The sequence below is a fragment of the Macaca nemestrina genome, chromosome 11, assembly GCF_043159975.1.
Source record: "Macaca nemestrina isolate mMacNem1 chromosome 11, mMacNem.hap1, whole genome shotgun sequence".
Classification (NCBI taxonomy): Eukaryota; Metazoa; Chordata; class Mammalia; order Primates; family Cercopithecidae; genus Macaca; species Macaca nemestrina.
In genome coordinates, this window is record NC_092135.1 from 110,991,712 (window position 1) to 111,010,717 (window position 19,006).

At 34.8% G+C, this 19,006-nt stretch overlaps 1 protein-coding gene across 14 annotated transcripts in view; it reads right to left on the reverse strand.

Moving 5' to 3' along the window:
* Positions 1 to 5,396: 5,396 nt before the first annotated feature.
* The window catches only part of LOC105481149 (IKAROS family zinc finger 2), a 151,227-nt gene continuing 137,617 nt past the window's right edge, over positions 5,397 to 19,006 (reverse strand). For all 14 annotated transcript variants that reach the window (XM_011740494.2, XM_071073326.1, XM_011740491.3 and 11 more), the window contains 2 exons: positions 15,194 to 15,337; positions 5,397 to 9,402 (listed from right to left, as the gene is read on the reverse strand). In XM_011740494.2, the coding sequence (XP_011738796.2) occupies positions 8,678 to 9,402; positions 15,194 to 15,337 (869 nt within the window). In that variant the 3' untranslated portion in view covers positions 5,397 to 8,677. The remainder of the gene's footprint in view (positions 9,403 to 15,193; positions 15,338 to 19,006) is intronic.

A 19,006-nucleotide genomic window follows, 5' to 3' on the forward strand; every position in this document is an offset into this window, starting at 1 on the left:
TCTTTTTGCTTTGCTATTTCACTTCTTTACATCCTCCCCTGCCCAAATTAGCTTAGTATTTTGAATTATGATACAGTCAAGGCAGGAAATTTTTATTTGAATTTGTGGTATTTTTCATTCTGTGTGACACGTGGAAGTGAAATTATTGGGGAATGTGTAAGTATCCATGAAATTCTATAAATACGTATCAATGAGGAAAAACTCTAACAGCTATCTCAAATGTGATGGTGGAGTTCAAATTGACCTGAAGGATAGTGGATAGCTAACACTCAATAAAATGAATTTGCAGTCATATATGCCCTTTTGCATTTCTGGTTATGAAGATGTTTATAACAGAACAAATTTCTCATGGCAAAAGATAAATTACATTTGTAAAATCTAAGAAACAAAGAGATATGTGTGACTCACGTAGTGAATGTACATCAGGAAGCAGAACTGGCAAACAGTTTTTGCCAGTGTGATTGAATAATTGCTATGACTTCTTAATTTTATCTTTGTCTGACTTCTAAGAAATGCTGGTTTCTATAGCAGTAGTGTTATTCTAGTAGTGTTATTGACCATATCAGAGCACTCAGACCTCTTGTGTAATTTAAGTGCACTACTATGTGCTTTGGAGTAAGTCACAATTTTCTTTCCTCAGGTCTATTTTCTTCTATACAAAGGGGATGGGCTCTGATGTACACTCCTCTATTTGTTTTAAAAGTGAAATAAGATACGTATGAAAGCTGTCTAAAGAGCAAAGATGTCATTCTTAACAAATCATGTAATACTTTGTTCTCTGCTCTGGTGGACTACGTAGCAATGATAGAGATGACTAATGATTGAGATGTAGCTTGTGGATATCACATGTATCCAAACCTCTGGAACCGGAAGTGTGACAAATACACAATGGGAATGGTAATTTAAGCCTGGTATAGTCAACAGTTTAGTCTTCTGTAATTGGAAGACATGTTTGCGTACAGAATTTTCACCAGAAAGTTTTTATAGCAAACTTTTTATGTCAGAAGTTTATTTTATTGGTAAAATATTAAATAATATACAGAATTAAAAACTGCACTTACACTTCTGAGAAGAAATAAATCTTGGACAAATTATATGCTTGTTCCTGAGATTCCCTAAATTTATTCCAGTAGCTGTGCACTCAGACAGTACAAACCTTTATAATATAATCCTTTTCACAAAGTATTACAAAGTTTCTGCAGCTTCTTTAGTTGTACACACATACAGACACACACTCACACATGCATATACAACACTCATACACATATACACAGTAACCACATACATGCACAGAACATGTATGTGTGTGCATTAAAAACAAAGAAAATACAAGTCCCACATTTTAGTCTGCAGTGATAAAAGTGTTTAGCGGAGGTCTCCAAATCAGTATGTAGTAGAGTGACTTGTCACACAGCTGCAAAGACTGTTTCAGTATTTCCATAGTAAACCTCATTTTCTGAGGTATGGTATTTGAGCCTTAAAAAAACTACATTACACTTAGCAAACCTGACGTACAAGGTCTGGAATTTTAACTTTACATATATATTTATATATATATATATATATATATATTTCTTTTTTAAACAATAGTTTTTATTTCCCCAAATTATTAGTTTGAAAAAAAATGAGGTTTACTGGTTTGACCTATTTTTTTTTTTTTTTTTTGTTTCTAAAACACAAAATATCCTAGAAACTGTCAAGCAATTAGTCTTTAAAATAGTCTAATTACCTTTGGTATTGTTAAAGAAAAAATATCTAAAATGGCCAAGACACATACTGTACAAATGCAGAAATGCAGTAACTGCCTTTAAAAGAAATGCCAAAGAAATGTTATCTTTTAAAAAAACATGTATTTATATTACAGCAGTTTAACTACAGGGACACAGGTATAAAAAAAGAAAATTAGCACACTACATATAAATACGTATAAGAAAAATACTTCTTACTTAAATTTGTATGAAAACCGGACTGCTCCAAATATTTTTTAAAAATTTTTCTCCAATAGGTGATATGTAAGTGTTTAAAACTCAGCTAAGTGCTTTGCTTTTGTTTAAAAGTTTATTTCTAAAAGGAGAGAAGTGAAATAAAAATATTAAGTATTAGGTTCTTAATTTAGAGCATTGGGCGAGGGTCTAAGAAGGTTCAATCTGTAAAAAGTTCAACTTTAGGACACATTTTTCAAGCAAAAGATTACTAATTTCCATGGAAATTTAGCCTAAATAAAGATACCATGAGATCAGACTAGTGGTTTCCACATTCTGTAATCTTTTGATTGTGGAGTGTCTTTCTCTTTGCTTGTTGTGTCCTTTAACATACTATGACTTTTATGAGTTTCTTTTTGCCATTAGCTAAAGGAAGAATAGGTCAGAAAAGAAAAAACAAAATCACCATAGTTTTTAAGACTTCAAGGGGAGTATTGCACTTGTACAGAAAGAAAAGAATAGTATCTTTTTAACTAATAGCAGAAGCAATCATTCTGGGATTGCAAATAACACATGGTCTAAAAGGTCCAACTATTAACAGCAAATATGGGGCCTGGAGACCCCCTCCAAACCTGGAATATTATTATAGTAATGTTAAAGCATTTTTCTCCCAATTAGGAGAAAGTTAAGACTCTTTGCTTTACATTTTTAACACCTTTCTAAACACTTGCAAATAACTGTCTAGTCTTTCGTGATATACATTTTTTGGAGGAAAGCCAAATCAGAATGTAAAATCCAACAATAAAGGAAAGCAAACAGACTATAATAGGATTACATAATCTCTGAAGTAATGTTTTAGGTACCCAATATTTGAAAGTGAAAGTAACATGAGGGTTATATAGCTTACTATTTTTAATCCAACCACTTTTCTTTTTAATAGAAAACTACACTTGAGTATAAAAATACGTCAGCAGATTATACAACCAACAAAAATCACGAACAAAAAAATTAAGATTAAATTACCAATGAACTAGAAATAAGAGTTGATCTAATCTTCAAACTTTTAGGAGAACAGAGAGGTAAAGACATCCATAGACAATGACAGAAGGGAGATGGACAAAGAAAGAGGCTGGGGGAGATGTGACAAAAGTTAAGAGATAACAGAGAGACCTTTGTTACACAGAAAGGGATGGGAGTTATGCTTAAAATCAGAATGCTTCACTGTCAAAAATTTTTAAATCACAGTTTCAGAATTTGAGCTACGTTAAAAAGCAAGAATAAAACAACAACAACAAAACCCAGATCCCTTCCCTTGTTACAGTGTACTCATTTTTTTAAAAAAATCAATTTCCAGTAAATAAAAGTAAGTAAAATCTTGGTAAGTGCATAGTAGGGGATTCAGTGACCTCCACCTGCTCAAGAAGCTTTTCTTACTGTGTGTCATTTGAGGTAATTTGAAGGCCCAATTCACTGCAAACTTGCTTATTTGTACCTATACGAAGTTATATGCTGTACTTTATGTGGCTTAGCAGAGGGCCTCTAGATTTTATATTGTGTTCACAATAAAAAGGACATCTTAGAAAACTAGTCATTCTTGTACCACTCTCTGTATGGGATAAAGGTTAATACACAACACATTTATACAGAAAATATACAAACGCAGTATTATGGGAGGAAAGCCCCATAAACAGAATTATGAACTTATTCCTAAGAGTGCATGTGAAAAATATCCTCAAACTTACAGTACAGCAAGATAAAACTAAAAAGCTAGAAATATAATATTACATAAAAACCTTATGGAAATTCCAAAGTTTACGGTTTCTGCAATAAATGTAAAAATATTCAAGGTGTCATTATTTGGCCTAGTAATACGCTATGATAAAAAGAAACACTAGCATATCACAGCTTCTTGGTCATATGCCATTTGTTTTGTATAACCAGCAGCTCATTTTTTTAAAAAGCTGTCATATCCTAACACGCTCATTGCAAGTAATACACAACCATGGTATGAAACCATTTGAAATTATGCTTTGGAGAATAGCAATGTGATATGACTGTTCAGTTTTGCTTTGCTCAAGGAGAATTAATTACCTGCTTTTTCACATTATTCCATCAATTTTCAATCTCTTTTCTAACAGATTAGAAAATACAGATTCCAAGACTAGAACAATACTAGTCTGGAGATGAAAATCCAAATCAACACTGTATTTTATTGACCAAAAAATTATCTAATAAATTCTTGTTTGATACAGGACTTATTCTTCCTTAAAAACAAAACAAAAAACAAATTATAATTCAATTCACAGGTAAAGTTTCACTCTATATTTTACCTGCATAATCTTGTAATCATATTCAGAAATACTATGAAACTAAAAAGGTATTATTAAAGTCTAGTTTCAAAATTTCCTTTTCCTTTTAACAGCTGAGCTGAAAATTTCTCTATTAGAAATTGCTCTAAAGATTTGCCCTAAAAACACAGGGATGAATTATACAGTGCTCAATTTTAAGTGATTTTTAAAAATGCATATTAAAAGTATTGTAGAGCTGCGACAGCTAACCAACACTCTCAATGCATTTTAAAAAGGCACCAACATAAAGAAAATAAGTATTCAATACATTAAATTCAGGATTTAGGAGGCCAGTTACTGTATATTTTAATTATTTTGCAGAAACTGGAGAATTAAAAATATTTCTAAGATAACTTTCATATATACAAACTTCAATTTCACCCCCTCCCACATTTTTTTTTCTTTTGGATTTGGGGAATTTTCTGGTTTAGAATAGTCTTCATTCAGATAGTATTTATTAAAATAATATATAAAATATAATTGATGATAAACACAAATGTAATTTATCAATTTTTGGACGTGAACAATCCAAAGTTCAAAAACAAATCATGTAGCTAGTACCTCTGACAGTTTAAGTTCTGCCTGAAACTAGGGGCACACAGTTTTTTGTTTGTATTTTTACAGCCCCTTCTGCTCCTTTTCTACCCTAAGAAATCATTTTGGAGATAGGATGAAATAAAATTTGGAAGATAGTGAGAACATAATTTTCATCTAAATGCCTTAATCTGATGTAAATTTTGTTAAACATTTATAAAATACCAAAGACTGCAGGGTTTTGTGAGTTGTACAACCAAGATAAAAACTACAAAAACAAAATACTGGACTCACTAAACTATTCTTGTCTTTCTCTATTTGCTATTAGGTAACTGTTGATAATATTTATTTTCTGTATTTTCTTCCTATTCCAAAAAACTTTACATTAAATATCTTTGAATTTACATCAAATCAGCTTAATCATTGTTTGTTTCACTTTGTTCTGTAGGTAGATAATAAGGACCCAAAGTTTTATTTAAGAGTTGCCACTGGTCCTAAAGACACACTAGTAACTTCTTTAGTGATTCCTATTACAACCTGATAAACTAAACCCACCTAATTTCTTAGTATTAACTGTCATTTAAATTCTCTGTATGTTTTCACAATAAGTCTGATCACTCCAACTGCTTTTTTTTTCCATGAATTCTCTTTAAAAGAATGTGTGTGTAATACACACACACATATACCCTATGATTCATACATATGTATGTAGGGGAGATACTTTCTACTATGTAGCCAAATCTAAGTCGTAGTTTCTTATTTTCCCAATTTTGTCCCTTTAGGAAATCTCAGTGGAATATTTCAATGACTTGAAATGTCTTCCAATCTGCCTACTGGTCCCTTTCCCTGTCTTAAAAAGGTCCAATTAGAATGGCTTTTTATGCATGATTCATCACTATTAGAGAGAGGCTAAGACAAAATTCTGGGCAAAATTAGGGCAAAGCAACGTGATGAAATTCTGAACTTTTGCCAAACTGGGAAATACAGAAGATAACCCATTTTCATGCTCCTCAAATAGTTTCTGTAATGTGAAATCTCACCTAAATAAACTGGGCATACAACTGTTATGTAAAACTTGATTTATTTGGTGTCTGACTCTTATATTTATTTTTAGATGCTACAACCTTGCGTATTTCCTTTTGTGAAGGCATGCATATATAACCATCCAGAGTTTCTCCAAAAACACTATGTCCACAAAAATTCTTTCTGACCCACAAATTTGAATTGACCTTGTCCTCATTTGTCCCTGCCACACCCTGAGCCATATCCACCTCTTTCTGTTCCTCATGAAGCTAGGAAAATACAAGTACATGCTTGTAGCAAATGCACTCCCAGCTACTAACTACCTTCAGTAAAACAGATTCCCAAAAAGATGAAATCAGAAAAGGTAAGTGCCTAGCACTGTCTTCATCAGGGAACTACACAACTGTTTAGGGTCCACCTAAATTCAGTTCCATCCCGGGGCAGGTAGATACATGATTGTTCATATATTGAAAAAAAAAAAAAGCAGGAAGAAAATTCATAGACAATGCCAGCAGAAATTTGCACGTAGCCAAAATTATAAACATATTGACTGACATCCAAATGTTTCCTTAAATTGCAGTAAAAGACATAATTGTGAACCTTAAAATTATTTACCTCATCCAAAAGGAAAAAAAAAATGCCATTCCAATTATTATTTTATTATTCAGGAATGGTTGGCAGTGGGCGGGTGAGAGAGTCTCAAAAACATGCTTTAACTTTGAATAGGTTGTATGTTCACAATGTACCAAGGCATGCAGAAAAAAAAAAGGAAATGGTTGACATTCTGTATATCTCTGTTTTGGTGCATTCCCTTAGATTTAAAGGGGCAGTTTGGACATTTTCCGAAAAATAATTATGATAGGGACTGGTAGAAGAGGGCTGAGTTCTAACAATTTTTGCCTAGTTCTAGCTTTGTTAGTGCTTAGAAGTGCTTAGCTGGTGCTTACCATTTAAATAGCAAATGGTAAGCTGGAAAATGAGTTAAGAGCAGTATTGGGGCCAAACTTGCTTATGTCCACAATTCTCTTGACTTGGTAATTCTCATACCACACTGTATTAAGATACATAATTTCAGCATCCTATTTAATGATCTTTTAGAGTAGTTATCAGTTACTGCTAACAGAATTTCAGTATTCACAAATGGTTATCAGATAATCCAGTCACAGTCAGGCCTGTCCTCCCCAAACAGAAGCAGCAAGTTCTGCCTTCCAAGTATGTCCCCCTAAAATGACTTGAATCAATATCACTCGGTTCCTCCCCTCTAATGTGGTTGGACTGCAAAGAAAAAAACAGAGCACCCACATAAACGAAATCAAAATCTGCACATGAAATATGGCAACCTATGCCATGTAAGGGGAATTCCATACTAAGGGATTGAGATTCATTTCTGACAAGGACTTACAGAGTTAAATGTTTTGGAAACAGAAAAATGTGCAGGACCTTCCTTTGGGGGTTCTGTCACATTCTAGACTCCGAGAAGGGTAAAAGTAAACTTTCTTATTTTTTTGTGTCTTTTATCTGTTGTCCAATGTACAGGTTACAAAGAAGTCCCATTCCCTTTTCTTTGCAGCAAGAGTAGTAAATACTACTGAAGAAATACTAAAATAAATAGCCCTAGTTCTATAACCTTGCAGGGTTCAAGTTACCAGATTCAGGTCAAATTAGCAATTGCTCTGAGGAGATTTTGAAAGAAACAGCCAACAGCAAGACTTTTAAGACCTTCTACTCGAAGAGTAAAAGATGAATGAACTATGGACAGAACACTGGGAGGTCACATCTTGAAAAAAACTAGTGAAAAGAAATACCAGAAAATGGATTTCTAAGTGGGTTTTCTCCCCCTACTGTTAGCATAATTATATTTTTCTGCTGACTGGTTAACACTGATCAAATGCTGATAAAGTGACAATCGTAAGCATACTTTTAGAAACAAATACATATACTATGCTGCCATCACATTACAACTTTAAAAGAAAACCTCTCAAACAAATTTACGAAAGTAGAAGTCCCTCCCAGAAATTACTGACTGCCTTTTATCCACTCTTAGACCATATGTTATTCTGAAAACTACATAAAAATACTATTCATTAAAGGTGTTAAAAGTAAGGCTGCCAGGGTGTCTATAAAATGCCAGTCATCAAAACTATGGAAAAACAGTGCTTACGTTTAGAAAAATAAGATCACAGGACCTCAGATGTATTGTAGGTGGCCCTTAACTACCTGTAGTTGAAAAGTTTTGCTATATGGTACAGTGTAAAACATATTGAATTATAAATTCCATAGGGGAAGTAAACATAGAACCCACAACAACAACTCAGCTCATCTTAGGAGTTATCACTGAAAATAACAATGTGTTTTGTGTTCCATGATGTCTGAAGAACAAAAAATTGGTTTACAGTTTGAAACACATTCTTCTTTCAAGAATAAAGTTACTTATACCATTTTAAACCACCAAAGTCCTACCCAGAAAACTCTAAACTTTCCTGTCTTCCATCATAATCCTGAATATCAGTGGCAAATCAGAATCTCTTAGGTGACAAATCTTTATGAATCAAGTGATTTTTTCAAAGCATGATCTGCCTTAGTAGAAATGGACTGCTTTTAAATTCCCACAAAATAAACAAGCCAGTGATAAAGAAACAATATTTCCATCCCTTCTCTCTTCTGTTTCTTCCTCATCATAATTAGGCAGAGCAAATGACACTGCGTCCATAAAATAAAAATTATTGACAGTAATAATATTAAAAAAAATAAAAGGTATGTCAACATCTGAGGGAAGGTGGGATTGTAAGTGCAGTATTTCTTCATGTGCAGTTCTTTACTTCATAGGGGTCCCCTTTGGAATGAAAAGGCCTAGTGGAATGTGTGCTCCCCTCGAACAATGTGTGATGAAAACTCATAACGGTCCTGGCTTCTGTAGCCACAGATGTTGCATTCCAGTGGGTCCCGGTAGCCATGGCAACCCATGTGAATGGTGTACATGACATGGTCTAGGAAAAGGACTCGGCAGTGCTCACACTTGAAGGCCCTAATCTGTTCTCCTTCTCCATTGAAGACCTTGTAGATGTCCTTCAGAGAGCCCTTAGGAGCCTTGGTAGTATCCAAAGCTTTGACATCCTCCTTCATGTAAGCTGGGCTTTGTTTCCTCTTGGGATTTAAGGCAGGGTTTCCTTGGTAGGACTGGTGGTCATCATGGCTGCTTTCTGAGTCAGTGGAATCCAGGCAGCTATTGCTGGGAGAGGCCTCTCTTTCCTGGGGTCGACTCTTTGGTCTGATGAGAGAGATGGGGCCATCCATGTTGTTTTCATGACTATCAGCAGTTTCCCTGCTAATGGGTCTTTCTATCCTATTTGGATGATAGACCTGAGAATAAGCTGAGCTTATAACCGGGGCCACTTCAGCGATTGTGCTTGGCGGGTGCTGCATCAGAGGGTGAAGGGCCTCAGCTCCAAGGTAGGTGATTGCATTGTTGATGGCTTGGTCCATCATATGAGACTGCATCAGCTCAGCCTCCTTCTCATATGTTAAGTTCATATCAAAGTGAATATCTGGGTAGCTGAATCGCATGAGCTTTTCCCCTGGAAAGGAATGGGAGGTGAAAGAAGTTAAAAAAAAAAAAATTAGTATCAGATTAAAAATATGAAAGGGTACAAAGTTGACTGATTGCCTCCATTTTTCATAGTTTGGTATATATTACCAAATTATGCTCAAGTATTTGAGCAATTCTGCTGATACTCACACTTTTTTTTTTTTTTTTTTTGAGACAGAGTCTCACTCTGTTGCTCAGGCCAAAGTGCAGTGGTGTGATCTCTGCTCACTGCAACCTCCTCCTCCCCAGTTCAAGGGATTTCACGCCTCAGCCACTCGAGTAGCTAGAATTACAGGCATGCACCCCCATATCTGGCTAATGTTTGTATTTTTAGTAGAGATAGGGTTTTGCCATGTTAGCCAGGCTTGCCTAGAACTCCTGGCCTCAAGTAATCTGCCCACTTTGGCCTCCCAAAGGGTTACGATTACAAGCATGAGCCACTGGATCCGGCCACAAATATTCTTGACATGAAAAAATATAAAAGCAATAAAAATTTCATAAGCCCTTTGCATTTGTTCTGATGCCGTCATGAGAATGCATTTAGTCTGAAAGAGATGATTGAGTCTATTATATTTTCATTTTCTTTTAAAATTCTCACTTGAACAGAGCTCAAGGAGAATAGGAGGAAGAATAAATACCCAGTAAAAATAAGTCAGAGATTATGATTGATTTTGCATAAAAGTGAGAGTGATCTTGTTATAACAGATGGCACCTCACTGTTGTGTAGGGTTAAGTTGTTTGATTCAGCCACTATTTTAGAAAACATATATATAATCCATATATGTCATTCTGGAGATTTTTTAAAAGTCATTATTAAAATACTTTTAAAAGTTGTACCACCTAATACAAATGAATGAAATTTAGGGTTATTTAAAAATAAAATGGTTATTTCAAAAAGTATTTTCTTATAAACTTGGAAAATCTTGTTTCATTGTTTTGCTTCTTGAAATTGATATTCATTTTTATATCATTCTTTCTTATTTAGACATGTGTATGTGATGGTGCTGGTATGTACACCCATTGCTATCTTCCCATACCTTTTCTTGATTGAAGTATGTTTGTAGTTTTTCCTTAAATATACACCTTAACAAATATAATTTTACTCCAGTATTATACATCAACATAATGTCTGACTGATAACTATAAAAGAGTTTTGGTGCTTGCAACAGGAAAAGCAGTTTTGATTTTTAGCCACATATTGCTGGTTTTGAACAGAATATTTCATCTTTTAAAAATTCTGTCCATAAGACAATGTGGTCTCTATTTACCAGTTACTTTTATAGGTAAATCTTACAGATAAATGCTTCTTAAAAACATAGGTGCGTTTCCTATAAATGGTTAATATGTTGTTGTGGATGGATGCTTAACTTGTAATTTTGATGGAAAAATGTTGATCTACAGGCTTGCATTCTAGAAAAACACACTAAAGTAGATAGCATTATTTCAGCTTTGAAGAAATGGCCCCTAAGTGAGATCAGTGTAATGATTAGAGTAATAAAAACGGAAAGATAAAATGAGGAGAAATATTTCATGGCACTCAACTTAAAATACATGCAGTGTCAAACATTTCAAAGTTAAGCTAGACGAACCTGATCTATATTCTCAAAGAGTTTACAGTTTGGAAGGAACAATAGTAATTTAAGGATCATTTATGACATAGTGTGATATGTGTGATGGGGTCAAATAAGAGGAATATTTAGCACATACTAGAGGACTAAAGAAAGACTTCTTGAAGGAAATGGAATCAAGGACAAGAATGTGATTGTAAACATTAGCCGAGTGAGGAAACATGAGGTGGAGCAGCTGGTAGAAAGGATCAGAGACAAGAGGGCATGGCTTATAAATGAGGAATTACTTATACTTCAATAAGGCTGAGTGGAAACAAGTGAGAAAGACAAGTTAGATAATATAACGCTAAATATGCTAAAAAAATTGAATATTTCCCTAAAGGAATACAGATTGAAGGGGATAAACAGGGAAGTGCCCTGAAGGTATTAATTTAGCAAAGGGGTTTAGGAAATTGTTGCTGTAGGTTTCTGGCCCAGGTTTCTGGCCTAGGAAATTTAGTGGATGACAATGAGATAGAAAAGATGATGAATTCAGTTTGGGGAGGACTATGAGTAATAGTCATGTCCAGTAAGATTTAGTCTCAAATTCAGAAGACAGACCTGAGCTGGAGATGTAGAAATGAGTCATTGGTTGACAGAAAGCAACTTCTGAAGCCAAGGAAATAACTGATATCACCCAGGTAGAGTGTGAAGGGGATGGATCAAAAAATAGAACCTGGAATAACACAAAGATTTTTCTGCCTATTCATAGATCAGGGAAAGTGGGGTTTGCACTGGGCCCCATGTTTAGGGAGCCCTGGGCCCTTCTCAGGAAATGAAGAGCTTGTGGGGCCAAGGGAATGTGCTGATCTGAAGCTCACTCAGACCCCAGAATTCCTTGACCAAATGGTTCTGAGCCTGCTTCTAGGGTCTACACAGTCCTCTTCATAGGGTCCATAATACTTCATACCAACTGTGCTACTGGTAAGTACACACCTAGGCCTGATGGCCAAGGCACTGGTCTTTATGTACAATGTAGAAAGAACCTGGAGGTGCAGACTGGGGTGTCCATACACGTGTGTGTGTGAGACCCCCTTTGGTAATGGAGAGAACTAGCAGTGGGTCTAAGAGAGCAGCCTAGCTGTAAGCCAGTGCGTGGTTCTGCTCATGCTGCCAAGGTGTAGTGTAGAGCTACAAGAAATCTGAGAATTGCATATTTATTTGAACTTAGTCAAGTTGGAAGGGTAGAAAATACGTTTTACAGTTAGATTAATAATATAAAAATATTTAGGCATATGAATGGGGGCCTGCATTTGGACTTTGCCCAACTTATACAGCTGTTAAGGATAAGTCTATAAGGAATACTGAGCACAGTCAGAGAGAGAGAACAGTGTTATAAAAAACAAGAAAAGAGTGTGTTTCCAAAGGAATTGACTATTAAATAGTGGCAGACACTCTCTAGGAGCTGTGTAAGACACTGTCTTAAAAGAGTCTACTGGATTTGGCACTACAGAAGCTAGTTGTGACCTCAATGAGAATAATTTCAATGGAGTGTGGGAAATAAAAACAGGTTGCATGCACTTGGAAATGAGTAGGAAAAAAATCATATACAACAAGCACAGAGATTCTTTCAACAATTTCATCTTTGAAGAAAAGGAGACTATAGGTGTACCTGGAAGGAGACGGGGCTTAAAAGAAGATTTTTTTAAATTATGAGAATTTATTGCATTAAATGCTGATAGGAAATGGCTAATAGAGGGGAGAGGTTAAAAATGTAAGTGAGAAAGAGGAAAAATAATACTGTGAGGTATCTGGGGGGCCAGGATAGGAGAATTCCTATGACAAGAGGAGGAATGAACTTTAATAAGAAAGAGGGATAGTTCTTTCATTGAAATAAGGAAAAAGGATAAAAGTATTTACATGGATGCATACAATCCTACAGAATTGATAATATTATGTTGAAATCATTTCCAGTGATTTTATCTCCTGTGAACATAGATATAGGATCACCAAGGAGTGAGACAGCATGTTGCAGACAGTAGAGAAGGTTGGCACTGTCATGGTGGAGAGTAGGAGAGATGATTGTTCAGGGATGGATTAAAGGATTGCTGATCCATAGCATGGATGGGCCAGCTGATATTTGGGATCAGTTATTCATTTATCTATATTGATGCCAACTCATCAGCCTGTGGAATTTTCTCCAAAAGTACCAGATGTGCAGGCTGGGGTGCACATCTAGTGAGATACAAGTATGGAAAGGATGCCCAGTCAGCTTTACAAGAGAGTGGGTTTTCACCAGGAGAAGGGGATGACAGATCAGCCAACAAAGCAAGAAAGGCAAGAATATTGGCAAGAGATGTAGATGTGATGAACCATGGAATCTAAGCTGAATAAGAAAAGAGAGGGAGAGACAAGTAGATATGCAGGAAGTTCAGGGATCATTAGTCTGGAGAATTTGATAAGGTCAAAGAATAGTATTTAACTGAGGCACATGAAGAAGGCAATTTATAATAAGTGTGGAATGATGAAATTTTTTGTTTCAAGAACAATAATAGAAGTAATAACTGTGGCTACTGTTTTGTTATATATTACTAGGACAGAATCCAAATAAAGAAAAATATACTCTCAAATTCTTAATTAAAAAATATAATATATATATTTTAGAATCATAATGTAATTTTCTAAAAATCTGTCCGTCTTTTCTAAGGAATGCAGTGAAATAAAATTGAGAGTAACATCTCTAAGTCAGGAAACATGACAAAAATGTTACAAAGAGTAGACTATATAAATTCAGAAGACAGAAAGAATAATAATATATTTTATATTTTTCCAACTACACTAGAGTCTAGTTAGATTTAAACATTTAATGACATCCATCAAAAAAAACAATATTAAAAATAAGTAAACTGGTTGTTTATTTCTTTTTTCTTCATAGTTACCCACAAGAACAGAAAGAAAAGTTACCGAAAGCCTGAGGCAGTCCTTTGTGTATAACTCAGGGGCTTCAACTGACATAGTACAAACTATGGCCTTTACAGTCGCCCTTCGGCCGTCTTTCAATGAGTTCTCAATAAATCCCTCCAGCTACTCTTAGAGTAGTATTTTGGTGATGTGTTAGTTCTTCAATTTCAGATTAAAAGGAAACCTTCTTTAAGTGTTTATTGAAGTAATGTAATTGTGTTAGTCTCTCCTTCCTGAAATAACCAAAGCAAAGATTTTTCTCTCAATCACCATTTAATCAGGATGTCCCACAATGATGACACTAGAATGTGAGAATCTGTTTGAATATTTTTATCCTACATTAAGCCTGCAAGAATAGATATATTATATATACAATGAATAACAATTCTTTAACAATTCTTTTCATTGAATCTCTATTATTCATATTTCTTTTAAAAAGTCCATGCTTTTTGTATCCTCAGAGACACTCTATGACTTACAGCATGCATTCAGAATGATGCCAACATTGGGCGTATCAAAGAATATCTAAGGGTTTGGAAATGAAAAGGGAAAGTCTAAATATATGATATTTAATCTTTTCAGTTCAAAATCATAGGCTGGATGAAAAAACAAAGATCAAAATATAAAATAAAGAACCAAACATGAAACATCTTGAATGTAGGTTGCTGCATTATTTTTCCAATACAGAATTTTGGGGAAAAAAAAAAGAAAAATTATCTTTGTTCCAGACAAAATACTAAAATAATTAACCCATTTATGCCTGAGGTTGAATTTTTTTTAATTTTTGCAATCAGACCTTGGTGATGACCTTGAGCAGTGGGATATAAATAACTCCCACATGCTTAGCTTTCCAATAATGGAACATTAGGCATAAATGTTAACAGGTTAAAAAAAAAAAACAGTTAAAAACTGGCACTAATGAAAATTTTAAAACAGATTACAAAACTGGCCAACAGGCTGGACCATTTCTCTTCTGTATGATTATTTTTTAAACAAATTAATACTTTCTATTTTACATGTAATTTCACTTTATATATCATCACATTTTGAGTGGTGACCACTATCAGTCTTTATTTCTTTTTGTGTGTTTGTGTGTGTTGGTGTAAGTGTGGTGCACACAGAGTGGCAGAGAGTAGAAAAGAATAATGGAGAAAAGAGATGGGTATTTATTTCATGAACTGAAACACACCATATATATTTCTAATACATGGGAACTTGCCTTTTCCTATTAAAATCGCCTTGCAAAGAAGCAAAAACATTTGTAATGCTTACCCACAAACTTTTGTGGAGTGGAGCTTTTACGTTTTCCCATATTCCCCGTGAGCTTCTCTATGACAGCAGGTCTCTCAAAAGGCACCAGAGAAATATTGTTGTCCATAATAGGCTCTTGTTCCTTACAATCTTCCATAGGAGGTACTATACAAAACCATAGAAAAACGCAATCTGATAATTTCTTCAACATTTTGGATGACACAAAGCTGGATTTGCCATCTCAATATGTGTTATAAAAGCTAGTATGCTTGAATAGAAGCAAGTAGAAAGAATACCTTGTAGTGTGAAAGTATACTCTTTAAATCTGCACACACACATATACACCAGAGGATTTATTTTTATTTGAGTCTCTCTTAAATCCATGACATACACTGTTGCCACTATTGGTGGCAAACTTGTTCATGTGGTTTCTCATCTTATTCCCCTGAAAGTGTTTTTAGCACTGACTAAAATCAATACTACTTTTAAGACTGCATTATTTTCAAGGCTTTTAGAGTTTATTTTTTAAAAACAATTTAAAAACAAGTCAACTTGTTTTAGAGAAAAGCTTAAACAGACATACAAAATAACAGCATGATATTTAACTATTTTTCTTAACCCATGTATTTTCCTGCAGCATATTTTCTATTTGATAGGCTGTTAGCCTTATTGGCAGTAGCTTAAATACCTGTACCAAGCAGCCCTCATGAAGGAGAGCCAATTCTGAACATGTCTATGCACAGTAAACTGTGGCAGCTTTATGATTGTAATTTATTTTAAAAAGAGCTCTTCAGCAGGAAGAAGAATCCATTTCCAAATTGGCACATTGGCTCACTAAACTACTGCCCTAATTCATTTGACATACACTCTCCAATGCTGTTCCCTATTCATCCCATTTGTCCAAGTTGCTACGGGCTATTATGTTAGCCCTTAGACACTGACATTCATAGTGCAAAGAACTTACAACAGTTGTTTTTTGAGTAGAAATACCACCCAAGGATGTTTAATTAAAGATAGGGTAACAACTCAGACACAGCAAATCAGTTGATTAAAAACAGTGTTCTCAGGAAAGAACATAACTTATTACTTGTTCTTTATTATTGTTGCTTTCTCCAGTTGCATTTGTGCCAGCACTGTTTGGAAACCTAAAGCTTTCATTTCTTAGAATAATTTTACTTGTTCAGTATGCACTGTAAAAATGATTTACTCTGATCCTTTCATTTGTATAAGATAGTCCCACTGTGTACAAAAAATGTCTTCTCATTTATAAGGGGATCCTCTTGGCAGACACAAAAATAAGTGAGAAAGCAAGAGATGAAAGTTAGGAAAACCGAGTGTACAATTCAGTTGACGTATTTAATAACCAATAGGTTGCTAATTTTGAAAAAGTGAAACATAGTGTGAAAAAATGTTTTCATGATTTGGACATGTTTAAAGAAATCAACATTCCATCCAAGTTTTGATTAACCTATAGATGGGTCAGAAAAATTGAACTGTAATCTACATTTAATAAGAAGTCCTCTGGCTATGAATAGCAAGGGATTGTGCAATCATTTGATGTTAATTTGGAGAAAAATTTCCAAGGTGAGACTGAGGAACAAGGAAACACATCATTGTCTACAATATATAATTAATGATGTTATCACATTGAAAAAGTATGTCCCAAGATATTATGTATAAAACATTATATTCTCTTTTAGTAACAACTAAAAAAGTTACACAAAAGCCAAAGAGTCAACAAAAAAGCAAAGAATTTCAAAAACATTCAAGGATGACCACAGAATTCACATAAGGGGAGTCAGAAGGATGGCACAGTGGTGGTGGTGTGGTGGAGAACCAGGTAATAAGATACAAATTATGGTCAAAATCTTAACTTTTTGTTTGGAAGGTAGATTTTCAAACACTTACTACATTATTAGAAGTAACTATAAAACTAAAAAGCAGTCCAAGTATGGACCAAAGATGAAAATATGTCAGAGACCAAGATCCAAACTGAAAGAATTTGGAAAGAAAAAAAAAATGTTGTTGTAAATTTTGCTAAAAAACTAGCAAAACTGGTTAACGGGTTTGCCCCCGAAATTGAATATGCTAATTTGTTCTGAAATGAGTAGTCCAAAACCTGGCAGTTTTGTGCTAAGTTTCACCCTGAATTTTCATACTTGAACGCATTTAACACTCAAAACGAAACCCGGGTGTGGGAACTGTCCCACACCACATCCACCTCAATTCAGATGATTTGTCCCCAGTTCAATGAAGCTCATGTGAACTGAAAATGATGACTTTGGCAGAGTTCTGATCTAATTTCTACTTTACAATAGCCCTTTTCATGTCAAAAATTGATCTTGTTTCTACCACATCGGCAATACTAATAACTGACGTATACTATGTGCTGTGTGCTGTTTTAAGGCTTTGCATTTAATAATTAATTTAATTCATCCAGAAACCCCATGAAATAGGTGTAATACCATCTTCACTGTACAGATGAGAACACAAAGACCCATAGATGTTAAGTAATTTCCTCAGGGTTTACATCTGGTTAGTAGAGAATGTTATTACTACTAAGAGTCTGGATCCAGAGCCTGGCTCAACCATTATGCTATACTATTCTTTATAGAGGTATTTTGGGCATTGACTTTTTATAAACCAGTCAGACATATTTGTAAGGTCTGCCATTGGGTAAAGACCTGATATATTTTTCCTTAATTATGTAACCAATCTGATTTTTTTTGCTTCACGGATCTGGGTGCAACTCATCAAAATATTTCGGTGCAACTCATCAAAATATTTCTGTGTATATGTTGCTAGAAACATAAAACAAATTCTGTAGATATCTCAATAATGCATTAATCACACAGACATTAATCTGGGCTAAAAATATACCAATAAGGTAACTTCCCCTATTTGAACAAACTTCATAACCAAACATCCTCTTTGACCTTATATTTGAGGTTATAACAAAGATAAAAACATAATTCCATTAGATCACTGTTTCATCACATTGATAACCATAAAGGCAAAACCATAGGTGTATTCCCAATGTATCCTTTTGAAAAACCAAACAGTTCACCCAAATTCAAATTCCAGGAAGAGCGTCTGAGGTCACATGTCTAGCCCCTGGGCAGGAGAGGGCAGAGTACCTGGACTGAGGGTCCCACCACAGCTACATGCAACAGGAAAGTTCTCTAAAGGTAAATGGGCACTCTTGTTATCAAGAGAAGGAGGAAGGGATGTCAGGCAGGCAAAAACAACAGATGTCTTCTATATTGTTGCAAATTTTCTCCATGTTACCCGATCTAAAAAAAAACTTTACAGTTATCTTAGTTATTTTCTTGACAGGATTTGGCAGTGCTGACACTTGCTTTGGCTTCTGTGAAATCACTCTTTCCATGTCCCTCCTCTGCTCTTACTCATCTTCATGAAATTTTTTTCCTGCTAGTGTGTTCTTGGCCTTCTTGATGTCTCACTCTGTACTTATCTGTACTGCCTTATTAAAAACTACTATGTTGGGCCACTACATAAATTATGATGGATCCTGCATCTTTGTTTACTACTCAGACCCCTCTCAAGAGCTTGAGATCTATATATTTAACTTCTTCCTAGACAGTTTTACTTGGCTATTTCATAGGAACATAAGGGAATATAGTATAAGAAGTAAAATCTCCATTTACCTTTCTGTCTTCTATTTTCCTAATTACCATATCAGTAAATGACACTACTGTTTACCCCATCAGCTATGCTGGTCACCTGTGGAAAATCCTAGATTTCTTCCTTTCACCCAGACTTCTGCCTCTCCTCCTCCCTACCACATCTCTTTACAAACACACATGGAGGTAA